Source organism: Juglans microcarpa x Juglans regia, chromosome 6S (genome assembly GCF_004785595.1).
Source record: "Juglans microcarpa x Juglans regia isolate MS1-56 chromosome 6S, Jm3101_v1.0, whole genome shotgun sequence".
Lineage (NCBI taxonomy): Eukaryota > Viridiplantae > Streptophyta > Magnoliopsida > Fagales > Juglandaceae > Juglans > Juglans microcarpa x Juglans regia.
Genome location: NC_054605.1, coordinates 14,769,303 through 14,785,775, shown reverse-complemented (window position 1 = coordinate 14,785,775; position 16,473 = coordinate 14,769,303). Strand labels below are relative to the sequence as shown.

General features: G+C 30.8%; 1 protein-coding gene across 1 annotated transcript; it reads left to right on the top strand.

Moving 5' to 3' along the window:
- The first annotated feature begins 5,660 nt into the window (after positions 1-5,660).
- Positions 5,661-8,842, top strand: LOC121237031 (beta-amylase 3, chloroplastic-like). The gene is made up of 4 exons (XM_041133584.1): positions 5,661-6,282; positions 6,486-6,696; positions 7,430-7,540; positions 7,689-8,842. Exons 1-4 carry the CDS (start codon positions 5,741-5,743, stop codon positions 8,481-8,483), a joined length of 1,659 nt encoding a protein of 552 aa, XP_040989518.1. The 5' UTR covers positions 5,661-5,740; the 3' UTR covers positions 8,484-8,842.
- The last annotated feature ends 7,631 nt before the right edge of the window (positions 8,843-16,473 follow it).

The following is a 16,473-nucleotide window of genomic DNA, read 5'->3' as shown; positions in this document are numbered from 1 at the left end:
ATGCTGCTTTCTGATCATTTTTTGTTATCTTCTTGGCATTAATTTGTGGGATTTAACAGCTAGGGAAATGGTGTATTCTTTGATGCTTTTGGGATATGCAAATGCAGCTAAGGTCATCTTTTTTTCTTCCCTTTTTTTTTTTTTTTTTTTTTTTTTTATCATTTCCAGTTAACCTGAATTAATAAATACAAGAGTTGGAGGTAATTTCCATTCATTTTTACACAGTAATGACGTTGGCTCCAAGTTTTGATATTTCTACTCAATAGAGATGACTTCTTCCGGTCCCCATGTCATTTTGTTCATCACCTTTCAGCAACTACATTTTCAGTTTAAGTTGGTGATCAAAAATGGTTTACGCAAAGTCATTGAAGAGAGAAGGGATGCATCTGTATTAATTTTGTGTGCGTCAACCCCGTTTAGATACAGAGGTTTCACTTATCTCATCTTATTATTATAATTTTTTCAAATCTTGAAATAATAAAAATATTAAAAAATAATATTTTAATAATATTTTATTTAACTTTTAACTTTTATTTAAAATCAACTCATCTTACTATCTAAATGAAACTTAAATTTTATAGGTGCACTGCTAGGGTGCCGCCCCTAAATCCCACTTCTTTATTTTTTATTTTTTTATTTTTCATATTTTTTAAATATTTTTAAATATCTTAAAAATATAAAAAATATATATTAATATTAATAGTAACATCCTTAACTGTTAAATAAAAATAAATAAATACATAGACGATTAAAATGCGAGAGTATCATTTCCCATTTCCAAGCTGGATCCCACGTAACGTAATCACAGAAGCTGGTGGGAGGGAGCCTGCATGCATTCCACTAGTGAGCTTAGGATATATAGGTTTGGATGGGAACCGTAGCATGATTACATTCCACGTGGTTTTCAGCAAATTAAAGGTTGGTTTAGATAGTGAGATGAGATGAGTAAGTTTTAGATGAGTAATAAAATATTATTAAAATATTATTTTTTAATATTATTATTAATTTAGAATTTGAAAAAATTAAATTATTTATTATATTTTATATAAAAATTTAAAAAAATTGTAATGATGAGATAAAATGAATTAAAAATATTTTTATATCTAAAATCCTAAGACATTCAAGTATATAGATCATCAAGTGTTAATTTGTGTGGTTCTAACCATCAGAAGAGTTGCTCTGAATAAAACTTCCTTCACAATCAAATCAATTTTCTCAGACAGATATTTTCATGATTTCTTTTTTTATTATTATTATATTCAATATTGCGGAATAAAACACATCAATTTTTAAAAAAATTATTAATTTAATACTTCTTAATTCTCTCCTAAAGTGGATCCCACTTTTTAACTTGAATTCAAATGAGAGAGACACGAAGATGGTAGCTGATCAGTCGGTACGAACTGTTATTTCATGACTTTAATATCAGGAGTTTGAATTAAAACATATGTTAAAATTATTTGTGATGGTAAAACTTGATCTTTGGGTCATAGGATGAACTTTGAACCAGCTGGATATTTTAAGGGTATAATGATGACAAGCTCACCCTTAAGACAGTAATTATGGTATAAATCGAACATTTTACAATAGAGAGAGGCTCTTATAATTACGCTCAAAAAAAATTGCTACGCTCTTCACCCCTCCTTCCCTTTTCTTAAGAAAAAATAATAAAAGAATTCAAATGAGAGAGAGTATCATCAATCGACGGAAGTTGACAAGTTCTTTTTATTTGTGTGCATGATGACGTCTAGATATTGCAAAATTAAAGTTAAGTATATGTCTCAAATAAATAAATTTTATATAAATATTTTATAAAAATATAGATCTCACTAATAATAAATAATTTGTTAAGAAAAAATATTTTTTTTATAATTTAAAACTTGTATAAATTATTTCTCTTATTCAAATATTCTAAATTCAAAATCGTGACTGACAGCCTGTATACGTATAATTCCCCTTCTTTTCTTTTTCTTTAGTTGGATGATGCCCACGTTTCTACGTACTTATCAATGGTAGGACCATCGAGAGTGGGTCTCACACTGCTTACCAATGAGGTCATTTTTTTCATGCATTTTTTAATTCCTTTAAATATTTAAAAAAAAAAAAATCCTCAACATCATTTAAAAATACTTCATTATTAACTAAAAAAAATGAATTGGGATCTATTGTCGGTACCCATTATGAGGCGAAGAAGTATTGATTTTCTTATTAAAAATTTTACTTATTATCTTCATATCATATATTAAATATAATTTTTTTATTTTATTAAATATATAATATATAGATGATAAGTAAAAGAATTTAATTAGTTTAAAAAGAATAAAATAAATTAAATTAAATTAAGTGTAATGTATGGAAAAGCTGATAAATAACAAAACTCTATATATACGTACGTACGTATGACGTCCTCAATGAGAAATATGAGGTAAGTTCAAGTGGTGCAATGAACGGAAGAGGGGAAGTGAGAGACGAATAATATTGAAAGATATGAGATTTGAAATCCTCCACAAAAAATTATGAGTTTCAACTAACTAGAACTACGTGGCCGCAGCTAAGCCCAGCAACCCTCCCTTTAATTTGCATCAACCTATCTTTATCTATATCATGCAAGCTGGAGGCAATTAAAAGATTAGCTATTTGTCTTTATATATATATATATATATATATATATACATATATATTTATACACACACATAAACGTAAATAGGAGCCACATGCTTAGTTTTAATTAAGAATAATAATACATACAAATCTCAAATATATAAATTTTACGCAAGTCTTTTATAAAAAAGATAGACTCAATTAGAGAAAAAATATAAAAAACTCACTTATTTTTTTATGGGACCTATATTTTTACAAAATGTTTTTTATACAAGCCTTGTACATTTGGGACAACTTGTATTTAGTATTACTCTTTAATTAATTCCATATAATTAGTAGAGCTCCAATCTATTTCAGGTATGAATGTCACGTGCACCCATCGAATTCGACAATTCACAACAAATGACTCGACCCATCGAACATGCAGCTTTCAGCAAGAATTAGCTAATTTATACATAGCAATTAATATTAATGTAAGCTGAATATTATTAAATATTTTTGTCTTTTCGGCACACATTCATGACGGCCTCAATGGTCTCAGTTCAATTTAGGCATTCGAATAACAGGAGAGAAATACATCCGATCGTCAGTCAACAAGAAGACCTCTCATGCAATGCATGCAATTAATGTACAAAATCTTTTTGCTATATATACTACATTAATGTAAGAAAGAATAATTATTTTATTATCAATATTCAAACTAATAATATATAATATAAAAATTAATATTTTCATAAAATAAAACTATATATTATAAAAAAAGATTTAATAATTTAATATTAAGTAGTCAAATACTAATTTATTAATATTAGATATTCTCAACAACGAAAAATGACATATAAGACTAAACATTTATAAAATTTTAAAAATATAATTTATTTATATTATACGGGTTGAATATTGTAAGTTTCGTAGGTTGATCTAAAATTGACATGTTTATTAATTGTGTCTTATTAGGTCAACTCATTTTGACCCACCAAACACATTCATATCAAATTCAAACCCATTTATTTCATATCATATCAAGAAAGTAGTATCATATATTACCACATATTATATATTCTTTACTTTGTATCAACGACTCTAAGCGATACGATAGAAGGAAAGTTGCACTGAAAAGCTATGAAAATTGATTTAGGGCTGGGTTGGATTTAGAGATGAGATGAAGTGGTTTTAGATGAAAATTTAAAAAAATATTGTCATAATATTATTTTTTAATATTAATATTATTTTGAAATTTGAAAAACTTGAATTAAGATTTGAAAAAGTTGAATTGTTTATTATATTTTGTATAAAAATTTAAAAAAATTATAATAATAAAATGAGATGAAATAATTTTTAAACTTTGTGATTAGAAGTACTCAATCTAGATGGAGCTAGCCGCCCATCAAGCAACTATTAGCAAAAAGTGTATGGGGATGATCCTTCCTAGCCAGGCAGGTTAGGAAATATATAGTTCAAACTTCAAAGCAAACAAAAGACATAGCACAACTATTCAATGAAAATGAAAGCAAAGAATTGGTTACAACAACGCAAGTTCAGATGTAGGCCCAACGACTGGAAGAGAGCCGGTCTTCTGCATGCAGCTAGCTCTTTCTTATCCTAAACAAGCAAGGCGCTGTTGGAAAAACAGAATCAAGAAAATTTATCAACTCTCGTCGTCGTCGTCGTCATCATCATCAAAGCCCATTATCTAGGACGGACAGCACAGCACAGCACAGCACGTACGGATTGCTAGCTAGCTAGCTAGCAATGAAAGATCAGAACTACACTTAATTATTGAGCTCATTTTGTGGACTAATTTGCTACGTGTATGTATGTGTATATATATATATATATATATATAAATCTTTTTACAAGCGATTCTACATATCAAATCTTATATTAATATTAAATATAAAATATTTATTTAATAAAATAATACGAATTAAAAATAAAAAATAACTTTTATGAAATAGATGATTTTATTTTTTTTAAAAAAAAATCTTTTATAATAAAAAAATATATATGAATATTGATATATAATTTGATGCGTTAAACCGTTTGTATACAAGAAGTCGCCTATAATATTATGCCTTAATTGGCAAAAGAAATTAAGAGACTGAGAGAGAGATATTTGATTGTATGGCATTGATCATGTTATATGCTATTTTCTTCCTGCGGGATTGTCTGACTAACCTTGCATAAACAAACAACTCTTTGACTAGGACAGGTACGGCCAATATTTAACATGGCAATATTTGAGTCATAAATATCAAGAGTATGTCCCACTTGGTAATTGAGTCAAAATATCAAGATCAGTTCGCACCACTTGCAGATATTTCAACTTATCTAGCTGTTATATCTAGCTTGTTTGAAATATCTCCAAGTTTGTGAGTGTATATATATATATATATATATAGTAAAATAATTTATGAATAATAATAAAATAATTTGAGTTAAAATATTTTATTAAATTTTGAAAAAAATAAGAGAGATAAAATTGAATAAAAATATTATAAAGTTATAAAATTATTTGAATATTTTTTTAATATTATTTTTATTTTGAAATTTTAAAAAATTATATTATTTTTTGTGTTTTATTTAAAAGTTTAAAAAAATTGTATTGAGTTTTGTGTTTGGATAATTACTAAATAAAAAATTGAATATTTAAAATTAAAAAGTGTTCAATCTTTGAGTGATCTTTATGAAATAAATTATGAAAATTTTTGAAAATATATATAAAAAAAAAAAAATGCTTGAGTGACCAAATTCATGTGTTTAAGTCTAAATATTAGGCCAGGTTAAAATAAAAGGAATTTTAAAAAAATTATTTTTAATTTGAATAACTCTTCAGAGAGAGATATATATATATATATATATATATATATATATAGGATATTTTAATGGTGCCATTAATAATAAGTGAAGCTTCGAAGCAATTCCTTTCATTTTTCAAGTCGGTCAGATTGACAAATTAAGCGCGTATAGTGAAAATGACGTTTGGAAAAAGCGACTTGACCTGAGTTTAGCTTCTATAAATATACAGTGCCACAGCCAGTACCTTATTCATGATCCATCCCTCACCTCTCTCTTTTTCCTCTCCAATATTTTGAGCTTAATTTCTCAAAACACAAACAAAGAAAGGAATAAAAAAACAATGAGTTCAACGCTACGTTGCTCACCTTCTTTTATTAATCTTAAAGACAGAACCAAAAGCCTCAAAACTCCCGGCGCACTTTGCTTTGCTCAAACCAAGCCGTCATACCGTATCCGAGTGATCAGAAACTCAGCGCAGGAAGCACAGCTCTCATTCTCGAAGTCGAAGGCCTCGATGTTGGAAGGGTACCGAAGAAGTACTGAGAAGCCCGAGCAGCTTCATGCACTCTCGGGTGGGCATTCCAACCTGGAAAATGATGCAAGGGTCCCTGTGTTTGTGATGCTGCCGCTCGATACAGTAACGCAGCGAGGGAACCTGAACAGGCCTCGAGCAATGAATGCTAGCTTGATGGCCCTGAAGAGTGCAGGAGTGGAAGGAGTTATGGTGGATGCATGGTGGGGATTGGTGGAGAAAGATGGACCTCTGAGGTACAACTGGGAAGGGTATGCTGAGCTCGTACAGATGGTTCAGAATCATGGCTTGAAGCTCCAAGTTGTTATGTCCTTTCATCAGTGTGGAGGAAATGTTGGAGACTCTTGCAGGTAGGATCTAATTTTTAATTGGGATCTATGCATGATTGGATTTCTATTTAATTAATGCTTTATATTTATGGGTCTTGATCTATTTTCAATTTTCATCACATGATTTAGTGGGTGGTAAAGGTTTTTTAGTGTCTTTTCTTCATTGAGATGGAGTTATAATTAATTTCAATTAATTATCGATCATTTTATCTTGAATCTTGCAGCATTCCTCTACCTCCATGGGCGCTGGAAGAAATCAGCAAGAACCCTGAGCTTGTGTACACAGACAGATCAGGCAGGAGGAATCCTGAGTACATATCCTTGGGGTGTGATTCACTACCTGTTCTTAGAGGAAGAACACCCATTCAGGTCTACAGCGACTATATGAGGAGTTTCCGTGACAGATTCAGAGATTTCTTAGGCGACGTTATTGTGGTAAGCATCCATCTACAGACATATTTACAAACTAATACCCATTGGGACTAATTATTCAGTAAATTGAATAGTGATTTTAAACAGTATTAGGAAGGAAAAATATTATCTCTTTTATTTTTACAGATGAGATGAGTTAAGATTAGAATTAAAAATTGAATAAAATATTATTATAAAATATTTTTTAATATTATTTTTATTTTAAAATTTAAAAAAAAATTGAATTTTTTATTATATATATATTTTTAAAATTTTAAAAAAATTATAATGATAAGATTAGATGAGTTAAAGAGTGTTTTTTTATCCAAATAATCTTAAGAATGAATGAAGCTTTGACAAAGTTTGTCTTCACTTGAAGCTATGGTAAATCAACCTTGACTCTAATGAAACTTAGGTCTCGTTTGTATTTAAAATCTATCTTAATTTATTTTATCATTATAACTTTCTTAAATTCTCACCTAAAATATAATAAATAATTCAACTTTTATTCTACTATTTATAAACTATCTCAACTCATTTTTGAATTCAAACTACTCCTCAATTATTAACAAAATTATGGCTTTATATTAAAGAAAAAAAAAAGTTATTTAGAGAATTTTAAAAATTCTGATCCTTTTTGGGACACTGTTGGAGCTAAATGCTTAATCCAGTGCTTCCATTTTCCAACACGAGTACAATTAATGAAATCATTTCTTTCAGTTTTAGGAACTCAAATTCATTTTTTTTCTTTTGGCAGGAAATTCAAGTGGGGATGGGTCCTTGTGGGGAGCTCAGATATCCATCTTATCCAGAGAGCAATGGAACTTGGAGGTTTCCTGGAATTGGAGAATTTCAATGCTATGACAAGGTAAATGCTGCTTACTTAAAATAGGAAAAAGGACAAGTTCATACTCCAATAGCTTCTGATGATGAGCTAACATTCAAGAAATTGTATATATATCCCATTAATTAAGCTCTGTTATATTTATTCTTACACAAGCTTCTATACCATGCAGTATATGAGAACTTCCCTGCAAGCAGCAGCAGAGGCAATAGGGAAGAGAGACTGGGGAACAAGTGGACCCCATGATTGTGGCCAGTATAAACAATTTCCTGAGGATACTGGATTTTTCCGTAGGGATGGAGCATGGAGCAGCGAGTATGCACAGTTCTTTCTCGAGTGGTATTCAGGAAAGCTATTAGAGCATGGTGATAGAATCCTTCTTGCTGCAAGAGGAATATTTCAAGGATCTGAAGCAAAACTTTCTGCAAAAGTAGCTGGAATCCACTGGCATTATAGAACAAGGTCACATGCTCCTGAACTAACTGCTGGATACTATAATACTAGACATAGAGATGGTTACCTTCCAATAGCACGAATTATGGGCAAACATGGAGTTGTATTTAACTTCACTTGCATGGAAATGAAGGATGGAGAACAGGCCGGCAATGCAGAAAGTTCACCAGAAGGATTAGTTCGGCAAGTAAAGATGGCAACTAGGAGTGCTAGGACAGAACTTGCTGGGGAGAATGCTCTAGAGAGGTATGATGCAAGTGCATATGGACAAGTTTTGGAGACAAGTAGGTCGAACTCTGGGAATGGATTGTGCGCATTCACATTTTTAAGAATGAATAAGAAGTTGTTTGAAGGGGAGAATTGGAGGCACCTAGTTCACTTCATAAAATGCATGTCAGAAGGTGGTCGTGACACTAAGCTTTTAGAGCGTGGCTCCAGTGGGAGTAACCTTTACGTTGGATTCATCAAAAAGATCAAGACTGTGAAGGATGTTATAGAGATTGTTCTTGTTTAAAGAGCATATATATGTGTGTTTTCATTTATAACAATCCACAGGTTAGTGTACTATAGTACTGTAGAGAAAAAAGAAAAACAGACGGGATCTGAGAAGGTTGAAGGGATCTGCAATACGCTAATGTTGGAAAATTTTGGGGGGCCAACATTTTTTCAAGGCAGTCATGAATTGTACTTCTCGTGGCTATAGCCTACATGAATATGGTCTAAGCTGTTTAGATTGTGCATACAGTACCTCTGGAATCATGTAACTAGCTAGCTGCATACATATATATGCTGTTTGTATATATACCTCATATGCACTTAGGCAATGCCTATTTACTTATATTAATAAATTATTATTTTACTTGAAAATAAAAATACACCTCTGGAATCAAAAGCTCAAGCTTTATTATGCGCGCTGTCTAAATTTTCCATTTCATTCTTTGAGGTAGGTGAGATCCAAGAACTGTTTTGATCTCTGGAAATAATTTCAATTCAAATGGAGGTATTTCCTCATATATATCCTTGTAAAAGTTACAATTTAGCCAAGTGGCTTGCATGGATAGAAATGCAATATTGTTAACCCATTTTTCCAAACAAAATTAAGCATTTATCATAATATAGAATAGACCTATAACTTGGGTTTCTTCTCTAGCTAATATATTAACATCCAGATCAATAAGAAGTTAAATAATCGCCCTCATAATATAGAATATATACTACAAACACTGACACTACCCTCCAGATGTCTGACAGATAAAGAATCTAATTGTAAACTACTTCCATAGGAGACTCGATCTCGAGCTAGGTGACTGGTAAGTTATCCAGGAAATTGTCAGAAATAAAAGTAGCTCACACTCACTATTATGGGTTGGGAACAGATCTCGATAGAAATATTTGCCGAAATCATGGGGGACATAAATTGCTTACAATTCATGATGAGTTTGAATGGAAAGGGGATTCTCAAATCCGTATCAAGCACTTTGGTTGGAATGAGCCCAGAATTTGAAATTGCATTATATACCCTATTTTTCTATATGGGTAGAGAGGACAATCATATTCAGTTGGGTCCATGATATCCCGTTAATATCAAGTGCTATGATAGTATCGTCATGAAGACAGATCAATAGGGTCTGCATTTCCAAGTGCAGAGCACTATTGAATATCTGGATAGGCATGAGTTACATGTAAGAGAATACATGAATCAATTATAAGAGAGTTTTGGGAGTGTATGAGAAAAGTTATTTTTATGGATTTATTTAATTATTTGATTTAAACTGAAACATGAAGGAAAGGAATTCCATTAATATTGAAAAAGGATGCTGCTGCATGATTTGCTTTTTCATCTCAACAAAAAAGCATTATTTATACAGCACTACAAGTACTTTTGCATGCACAAGATCATGTCTTGGTGCTACGCATATTAATTCTGCATGCTGCTTTCTCATTTTGTGTTATCTTGATCTTGGCATCATTTTTGGCATTTAACATCTGGGGAAATGGTTTATTCTTTGATGCTTTTAGGATATGCAAATGCATCTAAGGTCCTCTTTTTTTTTTCTTTATATATATATATCATTCCAGTTAACCTGAATTAATAAATACAAGAGTTCGAGGTAATTTCCATTAATTTTTACACGCAAAGTCATTCATGACGGTCGAGGGAAATAAAAGACGCGTGGAAAAAAAAAAAAAAGATGCAGAAGCGCGCATTCTGCGACATTGGAGAATCCTATATTCTCAAAATATCAGTACAAACTTCCAAGATTATGAAGAATTAATCAGCCATCATTAGAAATATCTTTAAAGTGGGGATATATTTTTAAGAAGGGATGCATCTACATAATTTTGTGTGCGTCAACACGAAATTTCCCAGCTAGATCCCACGTAATCTCAGAATTAAGCTGGCGGGAGCCTGCATGGGACGTAGATATTTTTTTGCTTGCTCAATATTAGATGAGCTACGATAGGAACCATATAAAGATGATCATACATTCCAGGCTCAATTTGCTTGCCTTCTGTCCCTATGACTTGCAGTACATGATATTTTTTTCTTTGTGTGTGTTTTATAATTAATTGGTATTATATATATATATATATATATATATATATATTATAAGAGTAATGTTAGGTACAAACTTCAAATATTAGACAAGTCTTAAATATGCAAGCATTTTGTAAAAAAGTGGGTTCCACTAATAATAACGAATAGTTTCTTGTAATCATTTTTTATGTGAGATCCACTATTTTATAATGGCTTACTAAATGAAATTTGTCTATTTGAGACTTGTACAAATCATTTTTCATATATTATAATCATGATTATATATATCATAATAAGCTTTTTGGTTCACCATTCTTGGGCATTCAATATTCTTGGTTATGGAATTCATGAAATTTATCTCAAGTTGATCTGTCTCCCACTTTAAGTTTCGGAGTTCGCATAAACAAGAGGTCTTTATCCAACTTACAAGGCAGTATGAATACTGAGGTCTATTTATATATATATATATATATATATATATATATATATATAAATATTAGGTTCCCCATTTTTCTTCAGTAACGATATTCAAGATGTAGGCACTATGATAGATCAATTTGGTTTTATCAATCTGATCATAAATGAGTTTAATAATAAGAGGATTTTTGGTAGTATTTTTCTTATAAAAATGTTTTTTCTTATTAGAAGAAATATGTTTCTTATAAAATTCATCAAGCTTAATATAATTTTTCTTAGCGTGAGTTTTGTAATCGCTAAATTTATCAAATCGCTTGTGCTTCTGTCTAGAATGAGCAATATCTAGGAGGAATGTCAAATTGTTCACAGAAATTATCCATTTCATATTTGGCTTTCTTATTATTTTTAACGTATTGACAAAGCATTTTTTTATCATTGCACATACTAATACCAAACTTCTTAATTGTATTGATAATATCACCATAAGTGTAATCATCATAATTAAAAAGTTCCGAGATATCACTAAGTTTATCCTTAACTTTACAAGCAAATAAATGAGGTAATCCATCAATGAATTTTTCCTTTCAGTAGGGTTTGTGACTATCATCCCAAAGCATAACTCTTGAAAGAAAAACATCTTGATACTATCTATAATCAGACATTTAACGGCATATCAAATTATTTAAATAATCACTAAGACAATTAGCAATATTGGAAGGAGTTTCAACAAAATGTTTGAGGATAGTATAGATCAAAGTATTAACACCATCAAGGATACCCTTTCCTATGGTAGTATAAAAAATAGGTAAGCCTTCGTCATCATGCTTAACTGCATTCTGAATGGTTTTTTTTGCTTCTCTTGGGAGATGCTTATCCCACCAATGTCGAAGTATACTAGAAAATCATGTAGTTAATAGATCAACGGTCTCAGTTTGGCTAAGACTGTTGTTATTAACATAGGCATTTGCAACTATGGACATTTTATTCATAGTATTGAGAATTTCTTATTCAGAGAGTCTATCAATATTCCATTTATACAATTTATGATCAGTAGAAACAGAAAACTGGGTTTGAAAAAATCTTTTTTCAAACTATAAATCCGGAAGAGTAGGTCTGGGATACCATTTTTTCGTTAGACTCATTGGATTGAGACTTTTTGAGTGTGCTCTATGAGTTATAGCTGGCCGTGATAGTGAGGTGTTTTACGTTAATTAATTTGTTTGAAGTTAATACTGTACTTCAAAAATGGTGAACCATAAGCAAGATAATTAACAAGGGATCGATGACAGCTTGAAAAACTATATATGCGGACATATATTGTCATTATTAATTGTGAGAGAGTAACAGCTAGCTAGCTGCTTGTGTTGCAAGTTTGAAAGTAGGCAAATTAAATAACTTGTCCCCAATTCAAAGTATTTCACTAACTCAATCCATTTTGCAATTCATGATGGCTGTGAACTTTATGAAAGAGTATCATTTTAGATGATCGGCCACATGACGCATTAGATTCCTAATATTATGGGTTTATACTAAACTTATAATTAAATAAAACAACTCTAGGGTTTTCCTTGATAGTCAGCATGCAAATTAATTAAGGTATTTTAAGTGTGTGTGCGCGCGTAGATATCAAGGGTTAATTTGTGGTTATAATTATATAACCATCAGAATTAAACAGTACTCTGAATTATTAATTTAATACTTAATTCATTCACAATCAAATCAAATTTTTAATATTATTAATAGATCCATAGAGTTTGATATTTTCATGATTTCTTAGTTATTTTATTATATTTAATATTAATGCGGGTATAAAACATCAAATTAAGATTTCCTTAAAATTATTAATTTAATACTTCCATTAATGCAGCTTCTCTCCAAAAGTGGATCGATCCCATGCATGCATGCACTTTTCACTTTTGAATTCAAATGAGAGAGAGAGAGAGAGAGTATTTATTAATTACACCAATTAATCGATAGAAGTTGACAGCTGGTAATTCTTTTTATTTGCATGCAGCATGATATCGTCTATTCAAATATTCCAAATTCAAAACCGTGAGTGACGGCCTGAATATCTATGTATAATTCGCCTTCTTTTCTTCTCTTTGGTTGGATGATACTGTCTTGTTTTTCTTTCCATGTGCATGGTTAATTAATTTAAACATGACTACGAATCTGATGATAAAAGAAAGAATTGTTCTACGTACAGTAAATTTTTAGTATTTTTTGCACACACATTTCACTGATGTAATTGATAAAAATAATTATTTTATATTAAAAAAAATATTATAATCAATTATATTAATAGAATGCGTAAAAAAATATATAAAAGTGACTGATATAAAATTTTTAAAGAAAAAGAGTTCTTATAGTGCCCATACGTGTTTCCACGTACGTACCATGCATGAGTACTATATATATAATTGAGCCCACCACTTTGCTTTTTAGCAAAATCTGCTCATGATCATGAAGTACTCGTGATCATGATCATGAGTACTAATTGGCGCCGTTGTGGGGTTTCTTTTCTGTTCTCTCTCTCTCTTTCTTTCTTTCTTTCTTTTTTTTAAGCTTTTTGGTGGGAGAGCCATTCAAAATTTCAATGTCACAAACATTAAGTAGTATCATGTTTTCAAAGATCATGCAGCGCCCAACAAGGCGCCCAACACTTGACAAAGTTAATTCTCTCTTATACTTTCTATTTCTTCTTTTTCTTCCAAGTGTTGCAATGAACGGAGAGGACGAAAGAGACGGAAAATACGTAAAAGAATATATGAAAATGACAATGAATAAAATTTTTGAAATAAAAAGAGTTATGCTAATGCCATGCATCTTTCCACCTACCATGCATGAGTACTATATATATAATTGAGCCCACCACTTTGTTTTTTAGTAAAATCTGCTCATGATCATGAAGTACTCGTGATCATGATCATGAAGTACTAATTGGCGCCGTTGTCGGGTTTCTCTTCTGTTCTCTCTCTTTCTTTCTTTCTTTCTTTTTTTTAAGCTTTTTGGTGGGAGAGCCATTCAAAATTTCAATGTCACAAACATTAAGCAGTATCATGTTTTCAAAGATCATGCAGCCAACAGGAGCCCAACACTTGACAAAGTTAATATTACGTATGAATACGACCTCCTCAATGAGATTTTCCAATAAAAATATTATTATTTATGGTCCCAAAATGAAAACAAAAAATATATATATATATATATGCAGTCTCGATCGATCGAATTATACCTCCAGCTTGATCTCTTTAATTTTCTCTTACACTTTCTATTTCTTCTTTTTATTCCAAGTGTTGCAATGAACGGAGAGGATGAAAGAGACGGAAGATGAAAGAGATAAGATTTGAAATCCTCAAAAAATAATAATAATAATATATAATGATTGTAGACCTAAGATCAACTACGTGGCCACAGCTAAGCCCAAAAAATCTCCTTCGCATGAAGACCAAACTATCTATATCATGCAAGGAGGCAAAACAATTCCCTATTTGTCTTTATATACAGTATACAAGTACACGTTAGGATCAGCTAGCGGCCACGTGCTCAATGGCCATGATATATATGGTACTTAATTCAATTAATTATAATTAGCTGGTATTCGAATGACACGTGCACTAGAAGAAAAATAGATTTTTGTGACTATTTAATTGTGACGAAAAGATTATTTGTGACTAAAACAGACTCATTTTAACTGTAAATAATCTTTTCGTTAGAATTAACTAGCCACAAATAAACAATTTCTTGTAATGGCGAAGAAATACATGATCTGATCGCTATTAATTAATCATGCAAGAAGATCGAAGACCTCGTGCATGTTGCAATTAATGGACAAAAATCTTTAATTTTGCAATAAAATGGAGGTTATCGTACTGCAAACCCAACCGCGTACAATATATTCTTACTTTGTATTATAATCTACGTACGACTCTAAGGAAGCAGCATGGTAGATCGAAGGGCGCCGAAAGTTGCACTGAAAAGCCATGAGCATTGATTTAGAATCTCAACCACTAATTTGTGCTCAGAAGTCAATGATCGGCTAGATGATCATGATCATGATCACTATATATAAAAAGTCATACAAAAAATATGGGAAAAAAAATTATATGAAAGCATATTAATTGCTAATTGCCTAAAGCATCGATCTCACATGATTTAATTAATTAGAGGAATCCACGACATTATTTTTGAAAAAAAAACAAGAAGCAGAAAGGATTGCTTGCTATGAGGCATGCAATGCATTTTCCTACTTCGATCGGTGAGGACTAAAAATATTTTTGACATGTAAAACTTGGATGATTGCAAAGTCATGAGTTAGTCTATATACAGTTCTTATTTAGAGACTACACATACAAGTCCATACAGTTATATTTATACAAGTCCTTTCACCATCATTCATCAACGGGATTACACATGCAGTCATTCACTCAAGACTGCAAATATAATTTCTCACTAAATATATATATATATATATGGAAATGATGAAAATTAATATTCTAATTAGTAGTGGAGCCCATCAAGCGACTATTAGTAAAAAGTGTATGGCTATCCTTCATTGGGAGGTTAGGAAATGAATATTAAACTTCAAAGCAAACAAAAACAGAAAGACACATGCATGAGCACAACTATTCAATAATATTGAAAATCATGAAAGCAAAGAGATCGATCACTTGGTTACAACGTAATTAAGTTAGGTGGTCTTTCTTATCTTAAGCAAGTTGCAAAAACAGAACCAAGAAAATTTATCAAAATTCTCTTATATATTATTGTTATTATAATTATTTTTCATCCACATAAAAGGCCGCGAATATTATATAGGACGGACAGCAAATCACAACAAGTACGTAGAGCAAGGAGAACCTAGCTTATTTTTGTGGATTAATTATTTTCTATATATATATATATATAATATTATGCTTTTTTATATGCTTTTTTGGCAAAACAAAACCACTCATGAGTTATCAGACCGATATATATACATACATACATATATATATATATATATATTGTTTTCTTCCTCATGTGGGGTTGCCTGACTCACCTTGCAATGCTTTATATTATTGTTATATATATATTATTGTTATTATTATTTTTCATCCACATAAAATGCCCCGAATATTATCTAGCTAGGACGGACAGCACATCACAACAACTACGTAGATCAGCAAGGCCAAGAACCTAACTTATTTTTGTGGATTAATTATTTGATATATATATATATATATATAATATTATGCTTTTTTGGCAAAACAAAACCACTCATGAGTTATCAGACATCTATATATATATATATATATATATATATATATGCTATTTTCTTCCTCATGTAGGGTTGCCTGACTCACCTTGCATAAACAAACAACTCTTTGACTAGGACAGGTGCAGCCCATTATATATCATGCATGGCAATATTTGAGTCAAAATATCAAAGGGTTTGCACGACTTCTAGATATTTCAACTCATCTAGTTAATTATATATTATAAGTAATACTTAATTTACACTTACTAATTTCCTGCAGGGACCTAGTATATATCAGTACTTGTGCAT